The sequence below is a fragment of the Colletes latitarsis genome, chromosome 9 (genome assembly GCF_051014445.1).
Source record: "Colletes latitarsis isolate SP2378_abdomen chromosome 9, iyColLati1, whole genome shotgun sequence".
Lineage (NCBI taxonomy): Eukaryota > Metazoa > Arthropoda > Insecta > Hymenoptera > Colletidae > Colletes > Colletes latitarsis.
In genome coordinates, this window is record NC_135142.1 from 15803655 (window position 1) to 15826414 (window position 22760).

The 22760-nt window shown below is 34.5% G+C and overlaps 1 protein-coding gene across 1 annotated transcript in view; it reads left to right on the forward strand.

The window, feature by feature from the left end:
- The first annotated feature begins 1589 nt into the window (after window positions 1–1589).
- C15 (homeobox protein C15) overlaps window positions 1590–22760 on the forward strand; it is a 101334-nt gene continuing 80163 nt past the window's right edge. Inside the window, exon 1 of the mRNA XM_076773462.1 lies at window positions 1590–2334. Coding sequence (XP_076629577.1) covers window positions 1590–2334 — 745 coding nt within the window. The remainder of the gene's footprint in view (window positions 2335–22760) is intronic.

The following is a 22760-nucleotide window of genomic DNA, read 5'->3' on the forward strand; positions in this document are numbered from 1 at the left end:
TTTTGGACTCGTAAACAATTTTACGGTTTTGGTTTGGCGGTGAACGCGTTAAGCAGAAACCGGTGACTCCATTCCGGTTAACGAATGCACGCGAGATCCTCCGTTTCCAATATGGCGCGAAAGAATTGATCACCGAACATCGTTTCCGGCGTGATCGCGTCGTAAACTTGAAACCTCGGTAAAAACGACGTTTCGTATGCACCGATCAAATATAGAAGCAGAACTATAGAGTAGGAGACGAGAAGGGACAGTTCGGAAGAACAGAGGAGAAGACGGAAAGATAGAAAGAGGAACAACGGGAAAAAGAGAAGAACGGGAACGCTGGATGGGAGGGGAAAGGAACGTGGAGGGGACCAAAAGGATATTCGTCGTAATTAAGTCCCTCCGCTTCTTCAACTCAATGCGGCACGTCTCTGCGAGAGGACGAGGACGGTACGGATGCGCGAGAGAACAGGAGATAGAATTGGCCAGGAGGAGGTGGGGAAGAAGGACGAAGGAGACGGAGCGTACGAGGTATACAGGAAGAAACGCGAAGGGACGGCGGGGAGAGTCGGAGAGAAAAAAGGAGGCACGACGATCGGGTAATAAATAATATAGGAGAAAAAGGCGATCGCCTGCAACATTCTGCTCAAATGTTAAATAGGTATCAATTTAACGCGGTCCAATCGGCGAGCCGGTAGGCGGGGCCACGGTGAAGGGGATTGGTCAGCGGAGTCGTGGTAGGCGATGCCGCGCGACGGGACTCCGGGTCGTGGCTCGAGTCGTCGCAGAACCGTGGTAGGGATGAACCATCTGGTTTCTCTGGTTCCCTCACAACGTCCCGTCTCTCTCGTCGCGACCGACCTGGATTCACGTCCCAACTCACCACGGGTTAGAGTTCCGTACGGGAAACGCACATCCCTTTCGAGAACCACGTGAGCCACTCGTCGCTCTTCAAATCGCTGTCCAGTGTGGCCTTCGCGCCCTTCGTTCCCGTCGACCTTCGAACCGATCGATTCCCTTCCTTTTACCCTTTGACTTGTGCGACCTGTCGTGCACGCAACTACCCATGGGCGAGGACACCGAACACCGAGGGTACAACCGAGCACGAAAGCGTCTCTGACGGGACCAACGTCGGGATTATTCGTTTCGTTCGGTTCTCCAGGAGATGGTGGATTTTATATACATTTCCCGTGGTAAAGTGAACCGATCAGTGATACGCGGACATTAGAAAACAGTGTATTCGACGGAACACGGTTGTGACCTTGTGTATTTTAACCAACCAGTGGATGACAACGGTCGATCATTAACAGTGAGTGAGATTTAGTTTAATTGTACGGGTAAGGTTGCCGTCGACAAGAACTTAATAGGTTTGCAACATGGCTGTCAGGTGACTCTAACGTTGGATGAAAACGCGCCGAAGCAGCGAGTTGGATCACCGCGAAATCGTCACGAGACTTTTTAAAGCGTGCGCTAACTAGGAATTTAGTTGTTAGTCGGGCGACAGAGGCGCAGAATGAGTTATCGAATCAGTGCGCGGTGGTGAACAGCAACGATCGTACACGTCGGCCATCGAGGATCACGATCGATTAACAGCAGCCGAAAGGATCATGTCGGTTCACGGCGACAGCGACGTGGACGCGACGGAGGAGATCAACGTGGACGACTCGGACTCTGGAAGCTGCAGTCCGCACAACTACACCAGCGACAATCGACGTCTGCCGCAGGAGCACTCCGAGTGCTCGAATTCCCCGCCGCCGAGCCAAACGAGCTCCAGGACGCTGCAGAACGAATCGCCCAGGAGCCATCCTTTCAGCATAAGTCGTCTGTTGGGCGAGAATCGTTCGCAAAATCCGAAGAGCCCTTCGTCGGAGGATCTGGACAGCGACAAAGAGAGGAAATGGTCCTGGGAAGAGGGAAACAATAACGGTGGCTTGTCGATGACCTTGGACGACGGCAGAAGATCCTGGGGTCACGAGATAGAAGAGAAACTATCCGAAAAGGACGACGACGATACCGGAAGCACGCCGGAAACGCAGATGAATTCCGCGTCGTCGGTCCATTGCTCGACTGCCGCGGACCTGTTGGCACCGTTCAGACTTTTCCCGGCCGGAACCGGTCTGATATATACCGGTGGAGGTGTAATAAGAGTTCCTGCGCATCGACCACCCGGTGCTAATGGTGCAACAACGGGTGCATTGCCGGCACAAGCGTTGATACCACCGTGGAGTTTACAAGCCCTTCAACACAGTCAGCAGCAGGCAGCGGCGGCCGGTCTTCACAGGGCGAGCTTGCTCGCGAACCTCGCCGCACATCCGCTTCAGGGACACCCACACCTCAAGGATAGGCTGGCAGGTAAGAAAATCGCGGGGACGCCGTTCGGAATTTAAGGTTCCCAATGGGATTCCTCAAGATCGATGGCTACGTTGCGACAAGGAGGTGTAATTGCACGAAACCACAGTGGAACAGATTTATCGAAACGTGGTCAACATTCTAATAACCAACTTATCTACGTTCCGAACACGAAATTAATTATTAAGTGTATACGGAAGTTTTAGTTTTTTTTTTCATTTTTAATGTTCTTTTACTTGTACTATAGTATGTACCTGCGTATTGCTGATTAATCTTCGAAATATTTTCCACCACTTTGTACGGTTTTTGGCCAAGTTTCGGATTCCGTCAAGCTATTTTCATATTTCTGCAACATCTCAAAGAGTACTGCATTTATGATCTACCCACGGATGCTTGCGTTCGAAATTTTCGTACGGGATCCATTTTTCGTCATCTGTAACAGTATTTTATGGAAAATCTTTCTTATGCAGCTTTGAAAACAACGAAGCACAAATTATTAAACGAGTGGCAATGTTCTGAGAGACCTGCATAAACTATTATTTTTTGAATTTATTGTTATAAATCATTCATAAAGTTGACGTTTCAAATAGATAAATCGAACAATTTAACAACTACATAGGAAGGAGAGGAATTATATTTTTTTGAAAATAATGATACTTGAACGCTTGAAGAAAAAACTAAAACTTTTGTAAAACATACATTAAACCTTCGACTTGACGGACGGAATTTTATGGTTCTATAGTGAACGAAATTTCCATTAAAACATTACTATTTTTAATAAAAATGCCAAAAATTTTGATGATAATATTGAAGAAATGCTCCGAAATAATTGAGGAATAATAGAAAACGGAAAACCAGTGTATAGAATTTTCAAAAACTTTTACTTCTACTATAAACAAAATATTAAATGCAGCATATTTGAAATACCAGTTTGTTTATGATGAATAAAAAATAACGGCAGAGAATAGGTACAAATAACACTCCATATTGTCATAACGAAACTAATAAACTTTTGCACTTCAAACTTTCAGTAATAATGACGAATAAATATCTAAAACTTTGGTCTACCTGAAAAATGAGAATTTGGAATTGTAAAATTCCAATTTACTTTAGTTTTATAAAAGTAGAAAAATAAATAGGAGAACAAAATGATTTTCTCTTATGATTTAGTCAGACACAAAATTCACAACAATAATTGTCTTAGGTAAATATCAAATTTAAATCTAGACACGAAATAATTACAAGTGTAACTTCTGGAATCATAACCAGAATATTCAAGATATATCTACATTTTACACATGAAATACTGCACCCACTCTTTTCACGTTTCAGAAAAAGCATATAGCCACATTTTCAGTAGGTTTCCTACGATATTCCGAATTAGCAATGAACTCTTAATGATACCATGAGATATTTCGAGAGCTCAACGACAAGAATTTATTTTATTTCTACTCAATATTTTGCGTGACGAACAACATAACATAAGAACAATTGTGAAAGGAAGTTAGCTACTTTTCATTTTTGAATAGTATATTTTGGTGCATAGAAAGGTTCCACGATAATAGTTATTGTGTTAAAACCTAAAATTTCATTTCAGACGATGTAGTCTTGAAATAATCGTAAAATTGTTACGAAACTATAGAATTACACACTACGCAAATGAGTAAATTATATGATTTACTCTAAAATTTTAACAATGATTACAACGATTAAATACTTGCTGGAAAACTTCGAAATTTACGTTTTTTACTCAGTGTATTGAGTCGAAAATGTTAAAATTATGATTCGTCCATAAATGTCATTAACAGGTAATTCTCCTCTACTATTTGCTGTGTTATAAATTAGACATTGTTAATAATTTTCTAGATACTTGAATATTCCTCGTGTATTATACTTCCTCTACAATTTAACGCATGGAAGAGACAAAGTTTATGTGAGTCTTTAAAATTTGTTTAAAAAAACTGAGTTTGTAATGTTAGTAACCGATACTGTCACAGTTATGTTTAATTACTTCAATTATATATTCTGTTTTTTATACTATTAATTAATTTTTGCAATGTTGATTTCTCAATTTGGTTTCACTCGTATCTTACTAAATTCTCTGACTCATTAATGTCGTTATATTGTCAAAAATTTTCTATTGAATTTAGATTGAAGAAAAGTAAAAGCCACTTCATAAGCAGCAAATTTTGTTGTTTAAACCACTTCTTCTTAATTAGTGTTATGTTAAGTCTTAAGTTTCCTTTATAATATGCTTTGATAAAACAAATCAAAATGTTTTCGAAAAGATTAGCATATTTATCTGCTTTCATACTCGTAAGAATTTTACTCATTGATAATAGCTTTAACTTTGTATAAATCATCTCAATAGTGTTTATTATACAGAGTGTTCGGCCACCCTGGGAAAAATTTTAATGGAAGATTCTAGAGGCCAAAATAAGACGAAAATCAAGAATATTAATTTGTTGATGGAGGCTTTGTTAAAAAGTTATTAACGTTTAAAGTTCCGCCCGTACTAAATTTTTTTCTCGAAAATGCGCAGGATTTCGGAGGTGTTTATTCACCAAAAATGATTGTAATTGACCCCCGAAAACGAAAATAATTTTTCCAGAACGATTTGAAATTTTTTTTTTACCGAAAAATTTAGGCATCTACTCCCCGTCGATTTTTCTTAAAAATTCGTTTTTGATTTTTAGTAATTTTGTTTGACGCCTTACAGAAAAGTTGTCTAATACTTTTTTGTAGGTACCCATGAGCTCTACTTCAGAAAAAAGTTTTATTGAAATATATTCACTATTGTAGGAGTTATGGCTGTTTGAAAATTGGACCATTTTTATGGGGTTTTCCTCATTTTGCGGGGTCAAGGACCAACTTTTCGAATATTTTTGCGATTTGTACATATTCTCCACCAAAATACGCGTAGTTTGCTTTTTGAAACGTTAAAATCGTCCAATCCGTTCAGAAGTTATGACGTTTTAAAGATTCGCATGAAAATTCGAGCAGACATTTCTGGCCCCACATTATATTTTCGGAAAGGAATTTTTTTCTCGAAAATGGATAGGATTTCGGAGGTATATGTAATGACCAAAAATGATTGTAATCGATCCCCGCATTCAAAAATAATTTTTTCAGAATGATTTGAAATTATTAATTTAGTATCTAGTTATTCGTATTCTTAACATTTGTTCAAATTATGGTGTGAAAATTAGAAATATCCGATAATTTAGTGGTGTATTTATTTTATATTGGAGTGTTTACATTGCAAATAATTTAAAAATACGATATAGCAAATTTACCGTACTGGTCACTAGTAATTATCGTAGCAGTCAACGTGTTAATAAGATAACGTTTTAATGAATGTAAAATAAAAGTAATTAGATAGGAAATAAAAGAAACTGCATTTTCATCTGATTGCTCTTAAATAAGAATAAAATGAAAAAAGCAATTTTCATTAAAATTTGTTAGAAATGATGACTAATACATACAATTTTCGTTTGGATTTAATTTTATGATTGAGATTTACTTACATATTATTATTACGAAACTTTAGATATATTGTGTTACTAGCTATTCATGTTTTAAAAATATTCATGCTTGAAAAAAATCATCTTCATCAACCGAAACCGCTTTTATATTATATGTTTTTCAATATAATTATTTCTATAACCAAACTGAAACAAAACAAAAATAATTGTATATTTTAATGCAATATAAAAGAAGTATTAATAACTCTTTCAGTAGTCATTGTAGCAATTAATTTCATCAACACTAGTGTTTTGATGCACACATTTTGGTCAGTTCTTGAAGATTTTGTTTCACTGTGAAAATGATAAATAGTGCGTCATTTTTTTAAACAATAGTTTTATTTTCATTCTGATATCAACATTCCACTGTTTTACTCGTAAGAATAAAAAGATTTCCAGTAAAATTTGTCGTAACGAAGGACATTGTTAAAAAATGGTCGTTATTAACTCTCGTTGAAGAATAGAAACTTGGATATAACGTAGAATAACAACAGTTACTTTATAGTTATTTTATCTAATGTTACTTCTTTATATCGTGGTTTATAAAATACTTAATCAGGAATTTGTTTGATAAGTTTATGGAAGCTCAAGTAAAACGAAACAAATAAAATGATAGTTATAAGGGAGCATAAACTAAATAATAGCCGGTTCGCCAAGGATGATGAGTACGCGTGTTATAGTGGAAAATGATTGCTCTTGGCGATTCTTCGAAAAGTAATATACAGGAAAGAGTTGCTAATGCGAAATAGCCGCTAAAAATAACTCTTTATTATTATTGAATATAAGCGTAATTTAGTGGTGAACATATTAAATAACTGACTTGAAAATTAGAGACGAAACCCTGACAGATTTTCAAATACGATTTATATAATTGACCATATTTATAAAACTCTTACGTCACGATTCCCTAACAACATTAAAATTAAAATATCTCCTAAACTAATGATCTTTTATCATAAATAGGTTAATACTTTTTTGTAATGAATATTAAAGCGCATCAAGCAATAAAAAATATATAATTCCATTTAAAAAAACGTTAAAACATTTTTGGTTACGTGTAATAATAATAACGTAAATCTAGATGGTAATATGTGATAACTCACCCTGTATATTGCTTCATTTGTTAAATCATTTGGTTGATCTATTAGAAAAGGATACGATTCTCTGTTGCAGGGACAAAAATTAAAATTATTTTTATAAAGCAGTGAGAAATTATTATCTTGCTAATAAGAAATCGAGAAAGGGTTAAATTTCGACACACTTTATAAACACCATCGTGTATAACGATTCGCGTTAAAATATTACACGTTTATTTTTCGATTCGAGCGATCCTTTTTGACGCGTTTACTTGCAATGTTGCTTTTTCAAATCTCATTTTAATTTTCGGCGTATTAACATTGCCTATTTACGAAGTATCCTTGTAACAGTGATCATCGCTATTAAATTTCGACATTCCGACAGAAACGGAATTGTGGACATTATCGTAAATCAGGTAAACGCGGGAATGTCATTTTCTCTCCCGCAAAACGCGATTCCCCTCTGGACCTTGATTCTTGTTCATCAACCGCATTTTCTGATTGTAATAATCGCATTATTATTCTCTAGTTACGTGAGTCATACCTAGACGCAGAAGAGAAATGACTTTGTTCAGAACGAATTGTGGTTATTCCTCGATGATGGTAAACAAAAAAATAATGGTGTCCTTAATTCGTGCAATAACGATTCCCCCACGTCGTCTTGGAAACTAGAAATGTACGAATGCACTTTATCTTAATATCTATGTGGTGAGTTATATTTTAGCGAAAATAGAAACAATGAAAAAGTCTTTTGTAAAATTCGGTTAAAGTTTTATTTAAATAGTATTACTGGTTAATTCACTTACGCTGTATACGTGAACGTTTATGACGTAATACTGTCCGATTGTAGGCTTATCAGTTAAGAAATAAGTATTTGCTCGTATTGTAATTGCCAATTAAAATGCACGTCGATTCAGGTACAAGTTATACAATTAGATAAGCTGAACCTGTTAATTAGAAAATGATTGGAAAAATGAAAGAACAGTACGTTGAATAACATGTTTCATTTTATTTTGATAGTATCTTTTGATATTACATTCTCTGGTTTTTGTTTTTTAATCAATAAGTTCTATTTTTCAATTTCATTTAAACTCTACGTCTCTGTGTTTTATTTAAGGAGAATCTTTACCTTTGGAAAATTGTAGTGCTTGAAAATTAAATTCTATTAAAGGTACTTTCTAAAGAAATATGATAAAAGAAACAGAACTGAGGAAAATATTTGAAAATGAACGTACTATAAAAACACGTAATTTTCGTAATAAAACATGCGTCGTGGTAAAAATATTTACAAATGTTCACCGTTTGAACGAAGTAGCTCTGTTAGAAGTATTTCTATTTGCACTGAATTTTATAAAGTCGAAAAGCGTGTTACAGTTTTTCGATTTGAGAAGTTATTATCATTCAAAAAATTATTTTAGTAACAAATATGTGGCAGACATCTTAGAAGCTTGATTCGTTCAGTTTTTTATAAGATACTCATCTATTACTTCTTTTATAAGTTTGAACATGACTCTGTTGTTAATAAACGTCGAATTATGTGAATAAAAAAATATAAATTAGTCCCCAGTTTGTTTTGAAGAGCAATACTGTACTTTAGTACTTAATTCCTTTAAATAAAAGCTATTATAGTTGCAAAAATCAAATTATGTTGTAAACATCTGACGATTCATTTCCACCGTCATTATCTACACATTTTTTAGCTTGTGATTTTTATAGTTTGAAAATAATATGTAAACACTATATCATACGAATATGAAAATTGTCCTAAGTTTGTTCTAGTTTTGTGTGAAAAATATATAATATAAACAGAAAGATCGCCCTTAGATCGTATTAAACTTCTGAAATTTTGTTTCTTGCTGATTTTCTTTTGTTTCTCGAATATCAGCTACTTTGCCAATGAAACTTATCGATAACGTTTAATTTTATATAAAGAAACGATTTTTTATTTGCATTTAAACTGAAGCCGACGTAAGAGGACATGCGTCACTATATTTTGCTCTTATTTAATTTGAAAAAATCGGAAGAAGCGAAACAATTAATTGAGGAAGTTAATGACAGTGGTGTAGTGTCTACAGACACGCATCAAATATGGTTTCAACGGTTCAAGACTGGTAATTTCGACACAGGAGATAAGGAACGCGTAGGACGACCATCGGAAATGGAATCCAATAAAAGAAGATACAGTCCAATCGATGAATAAACCTGCAAAACAACTTGGAGTCAGTAAGATTGCTGTTTGGAAACGTTTAAAGTAACTTAGGAAGATGCAAAAGAAAAGAAAGTGGCGCATGTCTTGTCAGAAGCTGCCATTTTGAATCGATACAATGTTTGCGTTTCTCTGTTATGTCGGGTTAAGAAAAGAAGCTTTTTGAATCCCATTATTACAGAAGATGAAAGATGGACTTATTATGGCAATCCTGACTGCAAAAGAAGTTGGTTGAATGCAAATCAACTTGCTACGCAGACTCCATAACGCAACATTCATGGCCATAAAGCCTTTCTTTGTGTATAGTGGGATGAAAAGGGTGTAATTTATTACGAGCTGTTGAAATCTGGTAAAATCATGAACGCTACAGTTAACAATTAATTAAACTGGATGTGCAATTAAAGAAAAAACGTCCCTCAATAGCGTCAAACCGAACGATGGTGATTTTCTAGCGCGATAATGCCAGATCAAACGTTGTCAAAAGCACCACAAAGAGGATTCATAGTTAGGATGGGAGGTTCTTCCTCATACTGCCTACTTCCTGGATGTTGCCCCGTTAGATTCACATCTCTTTAAATCGATACAACTCGGTTTAACAATTTAACTGTCACGTCATCCATATATGGGTGACAGGACTTTTCATTATGGAAATAAAACAATTAATTCTCAAATTGAAATCTTGAAGGAAATAAATTTAAATAGGATTCATGTATTTCATCAGTGAGGGTTTGAAAATAATTACGACAAATTTTAAATTATGTTGTTTACGATTGTCTGAAATCAAAGTTTTGGTGTTGTAAATAATTTTATGGTTTTGATTTGGCAATCAAATTATTAAAAGAATGAACTTCAAGAACGACGATGAAGTGAGAAAATGGGTCGCTAATTATTTTGCATCTAAGAAGTTTGCATTTTTCCGAGGTCTAATCGTTACCAAAAAAATTGGAGCAAATTATAGAAGCCGAAAGACGATATTTTAATTTTAAAAGAATATTATATGTGCAATATTTAAATGAATATTTCCAAACGAAAAATCCGCAGAACTTAGTTAATCCTTTGCACTCTGAGAGTCTTTATTAATACGAGCAGCAATTCCAATTGCAATTTTGTGATGTGGCTTCTAAAAATAAAACAATATTCTTTTCCCCCCACAAAAATGTGTCAATACTTATAATTAAAATTTGATTCGTATATTTTTTAAATCGAATTTGAACTATGAAACTCGAATTTAGCTATGTTATGTTTGTCGCCATAGCGGTGCCAGTGGAATATGAAGGGTTAATGACCTAATATAACGCGTTATGCGCACAAGTTACATGTTCTGTTGAAACTACTAAATCTTTCTGATAACAATGAGGTCCGAGAAACGCTCAGAAACAGCTCCCGATTCCCAAATAATCGCGATCAGGCAATGCTTGTCCATTCTGGTTTCCACGATACGATTAGCCGCGAGTATGCACCTGTTACGCTATCAGTGGACACAATTTATCCAGATAATTGTTATCAACGGATACCCTCGATTCGAGTAATCCATGCAATTAGGAAAATCGTTGGACATTATTAATTCCAGCGATCCTGAGATCGAAGGTAGGTGCCCGCGAACAGGATCGGCCGTTGTAACGCGAACGTGCTCGAGAGAGACAGGTTTTCACAATCCACATCGTTGATTGGAATATGAATTTCTCTAATTGGAACGATGCTAGTTAACGATTCTGTTACAGAAAACTTTGTTGCTTGCATTGGTCGTTTTTAAGCATTTTATTGTGAATTTGTAATGTGTGTCGTTATTAGTACATCCGATGAAATCTGAAATGGTAGGAAGAATGCTGTATCGGGGAACAGTTCGTATTTTATAACGTAAACATATACACTGAAATTGGTGTTCAGTAGTAAGCGAATTTTCTGATTTAAATGAACGTACGGGATACAATTATGAGGAATGGCTACCAAATCGCATATTTGTAAACTAGAGGTACTGTGCGTCCGCGAAAAGTTGTTTAGTGGGACGACAGAGGAGACAGAGGAATACTTCGCTTGCTCCACATATCCTTACTTTTGTATGGCATAAATTGACGAGGATAAAATTTGTAATTTAATAGAAAACAAACAAAATTTGTCTACAATTTTAAACATACTAAGTAACATCAACAATTCGTATTTTGAAACAAATTAGATATTGTGTCAAAGCACAAAGCTTAGAATCCACACTGGCTTACGGAACGAAATTTTCTTGATCGTGTTTGAGCCTAATTGCATAAATATTTTTGTTAGCATAAAACCGAACTTTATAAGAAATAAAACACAACGATCTCTAGGCTTATTAGTGGGCAAACAATTTAAAAATGTCAACGTTTTACTTTAAAATATCCGTTGAGAAATAAATGTTCTTACAGAACTTTTGTCAATGAAATGTGAAGTAACTGTTAAAATTGAACCTTTATAACAGAATTAAAACGTTAATGAAAAAGTTAACGTAAAACAGAAAAAGTAATAATTTTAGAAGTTAAAACTTTACTGAACAGCTTTTATTGACGAAAGTTTACAGTTTCGTTGAAGCCCTGTTGTCAGGATCACAAATATCGTAATACTGCTATATTCTCAATAAATGATTAAATCCACTCATCTGAAGAACTCTAATCATACGACCAAAAAGTTAAAAGCAGCGGAGATTATAGATGAACTTCTATTATATGAACCTACCAGTTTATACAAACTGCTTAATCTCTGTCGAGATCACGTAAATGGAGTTCTACTGTATCCTAATCCCCGTTTAGATCTTATCAGATTTACAAGACTATGACCCGAATCCTACGGTCGTAAACGTTATACATTTTCAATGAAAATACTCGAATCGACCGAAACGTCCAACAAGACGTTCCCTAATTGGAATCGTGTATCTTTAGACCACCGTGTACCCGATCTAGGCGTAGGTGGCTCGACGTAGTTAGGTCGACGGCTCGCGACGACGATGGCTAACAATCAGCCGCACATAAACGATATCAATTATGAATAGTCGAGAAATTATTCAACCGTGCCGTCGTCACGATCAAGCTAGAGGACCGAATCCGTCGAAGAGGCACGTGTGCACAGTATGTACGTGTAGATGTACGTGTGTGTATGTGTGTGCTCGCGCGCGGTCGACGCTGTGACATTTTAATGGCGTGCGGACAAGTTGAAGTCTTCACGTTCCTCCGTTCGCTCGATAAACCCTCTCGTTTTTCTCCCTTCGTCGCGCAGATAGCCGGCTGTGGCTTTGCTAAAACAGTATCGCCGGCTCGGAACCAGTCCCGTCCAATGAACCGTTCCTTTTATCTAACGAGCGTTTCCGCTAATGAGACATGTTAGTTAACTCGACGATTGAGTTTGGATGATCGCGCACAGTAGACGCTGCCGGAATTTGTTCGACGCTCCGCAGAGAAATCGCGATGTCGTCGAGCAGCCGTTCCTTCGAGCAAGGATATCTTCTTAATGAATTCGCGCGTATTGGCCCGTGGAGAAGTAGCATTTCGAAGCGACGGAAGTATGCGAAATACAGTGGTCCCTCGTTAATGTTCGCCACTCTTTCCCTCGGTAATGTTCGCGGAGCCATTCCCACCGATTCCTGGAACTGCATCAACAAGATGAACGTTGCAAACGTGGTCGTTGAACGTTCATTAGGGTGGACCTTATTTTTCGATTACTTTTCGACGCACAAATATAAATCTTTTCAAACAGTTCCCTTTCGAGAGCCATATTACTTCAGTGTGAAGTATAAGTCTCACATGGTCTTCATTTTGTTCTCCACAAAATAATTTGAAGAGATGTTCACATTCAGCACTAGCTTTAATAGCATTGATAGACTTAACTAAATTTAGTACTTCATTTGGGACAGGCGAAATGTTTTTAGCTACCAGGTTTTCCCTGTGAATAGCACAAACATTTTTGGATCCTCATCTTTCATCAATTTTAAGCAACCATTTTTCTTTCCCATCATATTAGGAGCACCATCTCCAGCACAAGATATTATATTTTTCATTGGTATATTATTGACAACTAAGTAATTTTCTAGCTTACTATATACAATATCTTTGGAAGTAGTGATGCTTTCTAATGATTTACAGAACAACATTTTTTCAGCAGAATCACCTTTATCAATATATCTTACGTAAGTTATAAGTACAATCTCTCTGTCTCTCAAAGTTGATTCATCCATTTGCACCGTGAATTTTCTTGTTTTCAGCTTTCCAACAAGTTATATTTCAATATCCTCACTCATCCTCAATCTGCTAACAATATTGTGACTTAGTGGCATAGCTTTAATGTCTTTGTCATCTTTTAATTTGGTTCATCCAGCTGGAGTAGCGACTGAGAGTCGCCATACGTTTAACTTAAACCTCTGGATGAGTCCATTTTCGAATTTCCCCCCTTAATAATCGAATTGCTCCCCTGTGGGGCGTGGGAAACATTGTTCTAGAGCAAAAATAAGTCGTCAACACATCTGTTATGCCGGGTATATATTGGAGAGAACAATTCGTAAGCAGTGTGTCCACTAGGGTGGTCCTTATTTTTCGACCTTCGATTACTTTTAGAAAATAATACAGAAAAATATATAATTCCATTTAAAAAAACGTTAAAACATTTTTGGTTACGTGTAATAATAATAACGTAAATCTAGACGGCAATATGTGATGACTCACCCTATATATTGCTTCATTTGTTAAATCATTTGGTTGACCTATTAGAAAAGGATACGATTCTCTGTTGCAGGGACAAAAATTAGAATTATTTTTATAAAGCAGTGAGAAATTATTATCTTGCTAATAAGAAATCGAGAAAGGGTTAAATTTTGATACACTTTATAAACGCCATCGTGTACAATTGTTCTAGAGCAAAAATAAGTCGTCAACACATCTGTTATGCCGGATCTATATTGGAGAGAACAGTTCGTAAGCAGTGTGTCCACTAGGGTGGTTCTTATTTTTCGACCTTCGATTACTTTTAGACGCACCCCCCCCCCCCCCCCTAGATTGTGACACTTGGTGAAAAAAAGTTCTGCGCAAAATTTCAGCGAGATTAGACAACAGGAACACGTGCCGCTTTTAAATTAGAGTTTTGAAATTTTTAAGATTTCGCGTTAGAGTCGGATGCACTTGTATCATCTTATAACAAAGTTATCGACTGATATTTTTTAGTGAAATTATAATTCCTTATGTCTAAAACAATAACGTGAGTGTGATTGTCATTGTTATATTTAAAATCCTATACGTCTTTTCTACTCCAGCATCTGGAGTATTCCTTTAAACCATGCAACTTTTGTACATGAAATTTTTTCGTGCAACGCATATTTTGGAAATTACAGAGCTGAATATAAATCTCAGTTATTATTAACTATAAAAACATCGACCACGAAAGTCTTAAGATCATGCTGGTAGCAAGCATTTGGTTTGCACTAAGCTAACTGTAATACTGGTAAATCGACGGAATTATTACTCTAGAGACCACAGTTTATGTGAAATTGAATAGTCGAAAAATATATTAATAATAAATCGCTAACGGAACGTAGGAAAAAGAACATAACAAGGAAGCCTTTATCGAAACCAATTGGTCGTGAAACTGTTATATGGCTCCATGAAAAATTGAAAAGTACGTTTCAAAATAACTCATCTTCAGAAGAAAACAAAGTTATTTGATTATCCTAACAGCATATGTCACGATTAGCTAGGATAATCAAGGCGCTACTAACCTACATTAAATAAAATTACCACGAGCGCAATCTATGGCAAACAGTTTTCCAATCGAACGGTAGCGGCGAACGTGAGAAAAGTGGAATTCATTTTCACGATTCCTACTGGCTCACTTATGTCATTGTGTAAATACGTGAATTCGAGCAATTTCGAAGCGTCAATTACGAAATAACGGTTCGCCGAAGAGAATCCGTATTCATTTGCGCACGTCGATCGAGAAACCCTTCGCGTTAAGCTGTCCCCTTTGACAACGTCGGTTCCGTTGATCGCAAAAAAGAGAAAATAATAAAGGACGTCGCTAACGTACAAAGGGTTATTGCCCGGCGATCTAACTGCAAGCGAAAAATTCAGGAATATACTTAGATACGTGGAAAATATGTAACTATGATTTGGACAATTTTCTACTATCATCCTGCGCCTGGACATCTATGTTTTTTAATAAACTATCCGTTTCCAACCGTTTGATTAACATACAGATTAAAGTTATATTTTAACCCCTTGACTTACGATTTAATTTCAAATGATTTTTCAAACTTCTGTTGAGCCGTTCATAATCTCGCGACAATAAGCACGCGGCCAAATGGCGACACGTATAATAAGGTTGAAGATCGTGCGGGGATTCCCGTGCCTTTCGTTCAAGTCGAGTCGAGTCGTTTGTTCGAGCCGCATGGTTGGCATTACTGCAATTTATTTTATGTTAAACTATGTAATATCTAAAGAATAATTAAAGTGGTTGCGTTTAATATTTAAATAGTGTCTATATACATATATGCATATACAGGGTGTTCGGCCATCCCTGGGAAAAATTTTAATGGGTGATTCTAGAGGCCAAAATCAGACGAAAATTAAGAATATCAATTTCTTGACTGAGGCTTCGTTATAAAGTTATTAAAAAATTAAAATAAAAAACTTCAAATCATTCTGAAAAAATTATTTTTGGTTGCGTGGGTCAATTACAATCATTTTTGGTGAATAGACATATCCTTGAAATCCTAACCATTTTCGAGAAAAAATTCCTTACTGAAAATATAATTTCAGGCCAAAAACGTCACTACAAAAATTCGTGCGAATCTTAAAAACGTCATAACTTCTGAACGGATTGAAGGATTTTAATGTTTCAAAATGCAAATAGCGCGTATTTTAGTGAAGAATATGTAAAAATTCTAACAAATTTCCTTCCGTGGTTCCTTAACCCCGTAAATTTAGTAAACCCCCATAAAAATGGTCCAATTTTCAAACAGCCATAACTCCCACAATAGTGAATATATTTTAATGAAACTTTTTTCTGAAGTAGAGCTGATGGGTACCTACAAAAAATATTAGACAACTTTTCTATAGGGCGTCAAACAAAATTACTAAAAATGAAAAACAAATTTCTAAGAAAAACCGACAGGTGCTAGGCTGCCTAAATGTTTCGGCGAAAACAAAAAAATTCAAATCATTCTAAAAAAATTATTTTCGGTTGCAAGGGGTCAATTATAATCCTTTTTCGTGAATAGATGTACACCCAAAATCCTACGCATTTTTGAGAAAAAAATTCATTACTGAAAATATGATGTCTGACCATAACTGTCTGTTACCCTGAAAATTGAAAAGTTTCAAATCATTCTGGAAAAATTATTTTCGGTTGCAGGGGTCAATTACAATCATTTTTGGTGAATAGACATATCCCCGAAATCCTACCCACTTTTGAGAAAAAAAATGTGGTACGGGCGGAACTTTAAACGTTAACAACTTTTTAACGAAGCCTCCATCAACAAATTGGTATTATTGATTTTCGTCTTATTTTGGCCTCTAGAATCCTCCATTAAAATTTTTCCCAGGGGTGGCCCGAACACCCTGTATATTTATTTAATCAGTTCCTATGCCAGAGGACCTGATATTTTTCAACAACTTTTGTTTAAATTTGTTCGTGCAAGGTATGGCCACGAAAATATATATTTGTTTTACGAATATCTCGTGAATGTAAAAATGTGTTGCTTTAATTTACAAGGCTTGATGATGAGTAAATGGCCTCATAATTGTGAAACTTGACATCAAGAACTTGTCACGAGTCAGACACGTCATTGTATGCAAGGGAGTAATAACTGGAAATCAAAACTTGCAATCCAGATTTTCAAATGATGATTTTTAGTGGTTAAGCCACACTCGTATAACAAATTGAGTCTCCCTCTCCCACCCCATTAACCAAATAGTCTTAAATATATGTACTTTCGAAAAATGATTGAGTCCCCCCCTTCCCTCCCATTAAGCAAAGAATCTTAAGTATATGTACATTGGAGAAATGAAAAGAAAAAAAAATCGATTTTTTTAGTTTGTCACGTAGAAATGACCTCTTAACGCAAATAACATTTGTTGTAACGTGTTTCATCAGCACTGAATTAATGGAAATAAAAATGTTGTAATGTTACTAAATTCTACACGGTTTTACCCTTACCCTTAGAGGTATTTTTGAGTACCTCTGAACAATCTTTTTAACCAAAAGAACGTCATTTTTTGAAAGTATAGAGTTCAATTAGAGGTTGTAATAGCGTTCGAAGTTTTTCTCGTCATCTAATTTTATGCTGACAGAAGAAATATATTGGGCGCTCGGTTTTACCCTGCTTCTCCTTACTTATTATAGCGAAAACTTTTGTATGACCTTTTTTTCAAGATTCTGGTGGATCGGTGCAAAATGTGTCGATAAATTGGGACATTAAACCTTAGGTACGCGCAAAATACATAATTATCGTCTACTCGTTGGAACTCACGACGTCTGACTTTTTCGTGCACGTAATGTAACCTGCCATTACATTCTGTGGAGTGTACGATATGTATAGACACGCGTGTCCTTACGAGAGAAACACGAAGTTTCGCCGATTGTTCCGTTTCGAGGCGTGCTACGAGCTCGTCTGAACGCAACGGGACAATGTAAAGAACCCTGTAATCGCGAGTATCGAGTGACGCCGATTTCTGATGTTTGCTCGAAACGTGGGAACCAGGTTTCACCACCGTAATTATTTCCTTCGCGGCCCAAGAACGAATCATCGACGCAGCATTAAGATCTAACGGAACGGTGTAATTGTACGATTGAAGGGTCTTGGTGCAATAACCGAGCAACTTCGCCATTCGATGAAAATTAATTACGCTTACGAAGATCATCAGAAGCCGGTAAAATTCTCATCTAATCAAAAATTTTAAATAACGAACGAAAAATAAACCATCGTTTATTCGTTAGACGTTGAATAAAACTAATGTTTTCAATCGTAGAACGAAATGTTTCATAATAGATAACAATTTAATTGTTCTATGAAACAAAGATCGCGAATGAATTGCTAAACGTTGGTCTTATTCTTCATTTATTATTCGAATAAAATTTTGCTCATATCTGAGAAAAATATATGGTAGACATGTATTGTATTCAAGAACAAGAAATATTCAAATTATATTGTTTGATAATTAAACTTTATTTCGTACAGATATCAAAACCTCCAACTCAGCAAAACAGCAAACCCCATTAATCAGGAAAAGAAAGAAAAAAAACTTAACTTATTGTTGCGCCACATAGCGGCATCACTTAATAACAAAAAAGAGCGCGAAATTGAAACTGAATATTCTAACATATATTATATGTTGAATTTAGTCAAACGTGTAGAGATTAGAGATAAATTTCGTATCTAAATAAAAATTTTAAAAGTTATAAAAATAAACAACTGTTTATCCCTAACACGTCCAATAAAATTAAAAATTTCAATTGCAAAGTAAAATATTTAGATTTAACTCAGTTTGAAACAGTGTTATACTTTCCACCGTGAAGATGTTGCCTCAATATTCAACAAACAATATTATCGACATCGTTTATTTTATTGACTTAAAAAAGTATTTTTTGTATTAAAAGAACATATGAAATATATGGTAAAAACCTTAAATGATTTGATTATACCATTTATTTGGAATAAATTCTACAAGAGCTTTTTAGAAAAACGACTAGCTCCTTAGAAGCAAAAATAGTTTGTATGCTTCGAAAGTTAGAAATCCAAACTATGTGAATTCTACGTTTGCGTGTCCTCAATGTTCAAATAATAAAAATTAAATATAATGTCATCTACATTTCATTGAGATTTACACCAGGTAGAAATGAAAAAATCAGTGAAAATGTACATATTGCTGCCTTAATACGATGGAGTCCATGTTTTCTTTTTATAATAAAATGATCGAAGATTATCAAATCAATAAGAAAAACTATTAATATTCACATATTTAATCCACAATCCTTATTTTGCATGTATGCCGCGGGCAGTGCAGCCAAACTTAATTGTAAGTGCAAAAAAAAAATAAACATTGCAAATATTAATTAAAATTGCAACAATCTAGAGCATGGTTCTTGACCAAGGATGTTGTAGATGGCTTTTTTGAGGTGGAACCTGTGCTTAGAAATATTATATATTTATTTACGTTGCATATATTGAACCTAAAAGTATCAACTTTATCTTTTCGATGCTTTGGCATTTTTTACAGATATTAAGCTAAAATAAATTTCTTTATTCAACGTTCCGAATTCCCCACTGTGTCTTGTGCAAAGGGTAGATGATACTTTCATAGAATGACAAAGTTGAAATCCAAGATTCTTTAACAATATTCATTTAAAGAAATGAATTTTGCAAACGTCTGAATATACTTAAAACTCCTTTGTCTCAATAACGATAAAATTAAATGTGGATACACAAACCTGGCTAATATAAATTGTATCAAGGATAAATACACTAAAAATTTGCTAGATTTGAAACTAAAAAGGGTCTTGGGTGGATTTTATTGCTCCTTGTAAATTTATTTTCATTTATAGAGCGATCTATCCAAGCTAGAATGTTTAACATTGATTGAAAAACATTGATTCAACTAATACTTAAGAGTTAGTCTGACAAAGAGTATGAGCTTTAAGTATTAAATAATCATTTAAATGAGAATGTACCATATCTAAAATTAGCTATTACCCTTCTTTTAATTGGGCCTGTCCAACAAAAATTTGTATACAACAGAAGAGCTTTTAAATTTAATTTTCAACAAATTCTGTCATGAATGCTTTTTCTGTGAAAATAAGTATAAGGAAGATGATCATACATTTTATGGTTGGTGTTTCTGACCCCCATCTTAACTAAAATTTTGCAGCGTTACATAGCTGATAATTTTAACTTGGTTAATTTTAGAAATACATTCTAATTGATCAAGATTTATATAGATTTTGTTTATATAATCTCTAATTTATATAGATACACAAGAAATTTTGCGTTATAGTCGTCCTTCGTTGTTCAGAATTGTTGAGGAAAGTGCCCTTCTAACTGTTCCAAGCAGCGAATTAACTCCATGGTTGGCTTCTTTTCGCGTAACAGTTACAAAGAAGCTATCACCGAAAGCGTGTTCTTTAAACGCAACACTTCGTTTCTAGTTCTTGTCCGTTTCAGCCCTTAATTCCACATTAGGTTCGCGGTCGTGGAAAATTTCAGGCGCCTAAGATGTTCGAAGCCAATTATCGTAAAAGTTGTTCTATAAAATTTTGCCGGGATTATACGGAGCCAGCAAACTATTGGTTGGTTAGCGGCCGCACGAGGCAATTTACGTTCAGAGAAACAATCTTGCCGATTTGACAGGACGGTTTCTGTAATTGTAAGTCAAAACTCCTCCGACCCTCCGGGCAATGGCGTGTAAGCTGGACTTTCGCACGATCGTCTAAAAACAGAATCGTACGAGTGCAAAATGTGTATCAAGCAGGGGCGCGACCAGGAGGAAGGGGAGAAAAGATCGCCATTCCGCAAAAGTTACGAAATCTTAGATAAATTTATTTACTATTCATTTTGCTACATAATTATAATTATCTTGTCTTACACGTTAAGTCACAGCTACTCTTGTGAAATGAATAAATTGATTATTGACAGAATTATTACTCCATAATGTGTAATTTATATAATAAAATGGTTCAATGTTATAAATAATATAGTACGAGAATCTAATATGGACCAAATTCTGTTTTTCTTGTTTTAGTTATAACTTCATGAAATATTGATATTTTTACATCTTATTAAATTTGTCGCATATTTTTACATTAGGATCTCCATTCCGCAAAAGTTACGAAATCTTAGTTTATTTACTATTCATTTTACTACATAATTACAATTATCGTGTCCTAAACGTTAAGCTACAGCTACTCTTGTGAAATGAATAAATTGATTATTGACAGAATTATTACTTCATAATGTGTAATTTATATGATAAAACGGTTCAATATCATAAATAATATAGTGAAAGAACTACACGTAGAATATTTTCATAATTTTATACATGAATCTATTACTAGAATCTAATATGGACCAAATTCTGTTTTTCTTGTTTTAGTTATAACTTCATGAAATATTGATATTTTTACATCTTAAAAAAATATTTTGAAAAGATTGAGAAATAAATATTAATTTTTTTCACATAATTTGTATATTCTTATATAATAAATCTAAATATTTTTATGTAATAACACAATAAATAAATTTTCATATGTAAAGTAGCTTTCCCGTAATACCACCTATCATGAATAGCTTGAATTGTATTAAACGTTTGAATTCGTGTTTTTTTGAGTCCCCTTTAGGAAAACTAAAATGAACGAACTTATGTGTGATGAACAATGAAATATTACGTAAATATAAGTTGTTTATCGACCGACGGATTTTGTTGGCTCGTTAAAACATAACAAAATGACGAAACTTTAAAAGAACAAGTTCATTTTTTTGTGTAAGAAAATAGTGTTTCATTTATACATAAATCAAATAAAAATTAAAATATCGTAAAAATCCAACATCAGCCTGTGAAAAATGTAGATTTACATAATATTCTATGATTTAAATTTTGTTTTAACACCTTACCTACTCGATAGAAGTGATTTACAGCGTCAAACAGAATGCATCATATTATACACTCGGCCGCATATTTGTTTTTAAAGAAAAATTGAAAAAATTTGTATGTATAATACACAGACATCTATGTTTTTATTGACAAATTTTCATAGAAAAATGTATTTCTGAGACTTAGAAATAAATTCTCAAATATGCGGTATTTTTAAAACGCATCAATGTAATTCAACCCCTTAAAAATAAGACAGATTGAATTATCTTCGCTAAAAATAATTAAATTTTGGAACATCTCATTTCTAAGTTAAAATAACTAGACCTAATATTCTTAAACTAAAACAAATCATTTAAATCAATATCGATGATTAGATGAAGTATAATCAAACCAAAAGCTCCATCGGTGCTAAATGATCATTTATTTTTACGTTTTAACCTAATGCATAAATAAAGATAAAAAGCAAATACCACTAACGACCGTTTACCTTACAACATTATTTTGTTTTATAAATAAATAAATTCAATGGAGATATAAATAATTCTATCTGCTGTTTATTGGATTTAAATGTTGTTACCATTCAAAAATCAAATAAATTATTAAAAACTGCATTTTTATTTACCAATAGTATGTCTGGTCTTAGATACTTATTACGTTAATTATTTGACATATTTTCAACAATCCATAGCTGTTTTGAGCTTGTCAAATCGGTATCTCAATTTCTGAATCGATGATTCTAGAATTTGCCTTGATTAACATGGAAAAAGTAGGAAAATGTGAACGTATGTCAAAAAGTTCAAAAAATATAAAATCGCCACACTCTCGTCCAATAATAATTGATATGAGGACGATATGTTCCAAATATGAAAGTATTTAGATGGTATAAAGCACAAAAGGAATGCAACTCCGAGAAATTGTTAAGCTGTTTCCCATGAAATATCAAATTTATAGATAAATATTTAAATATTTCATGTTGTTTTCACAACACTATCCTAATTTAAACTCAGACAAACAAATTAATCGAATTTGACTACGA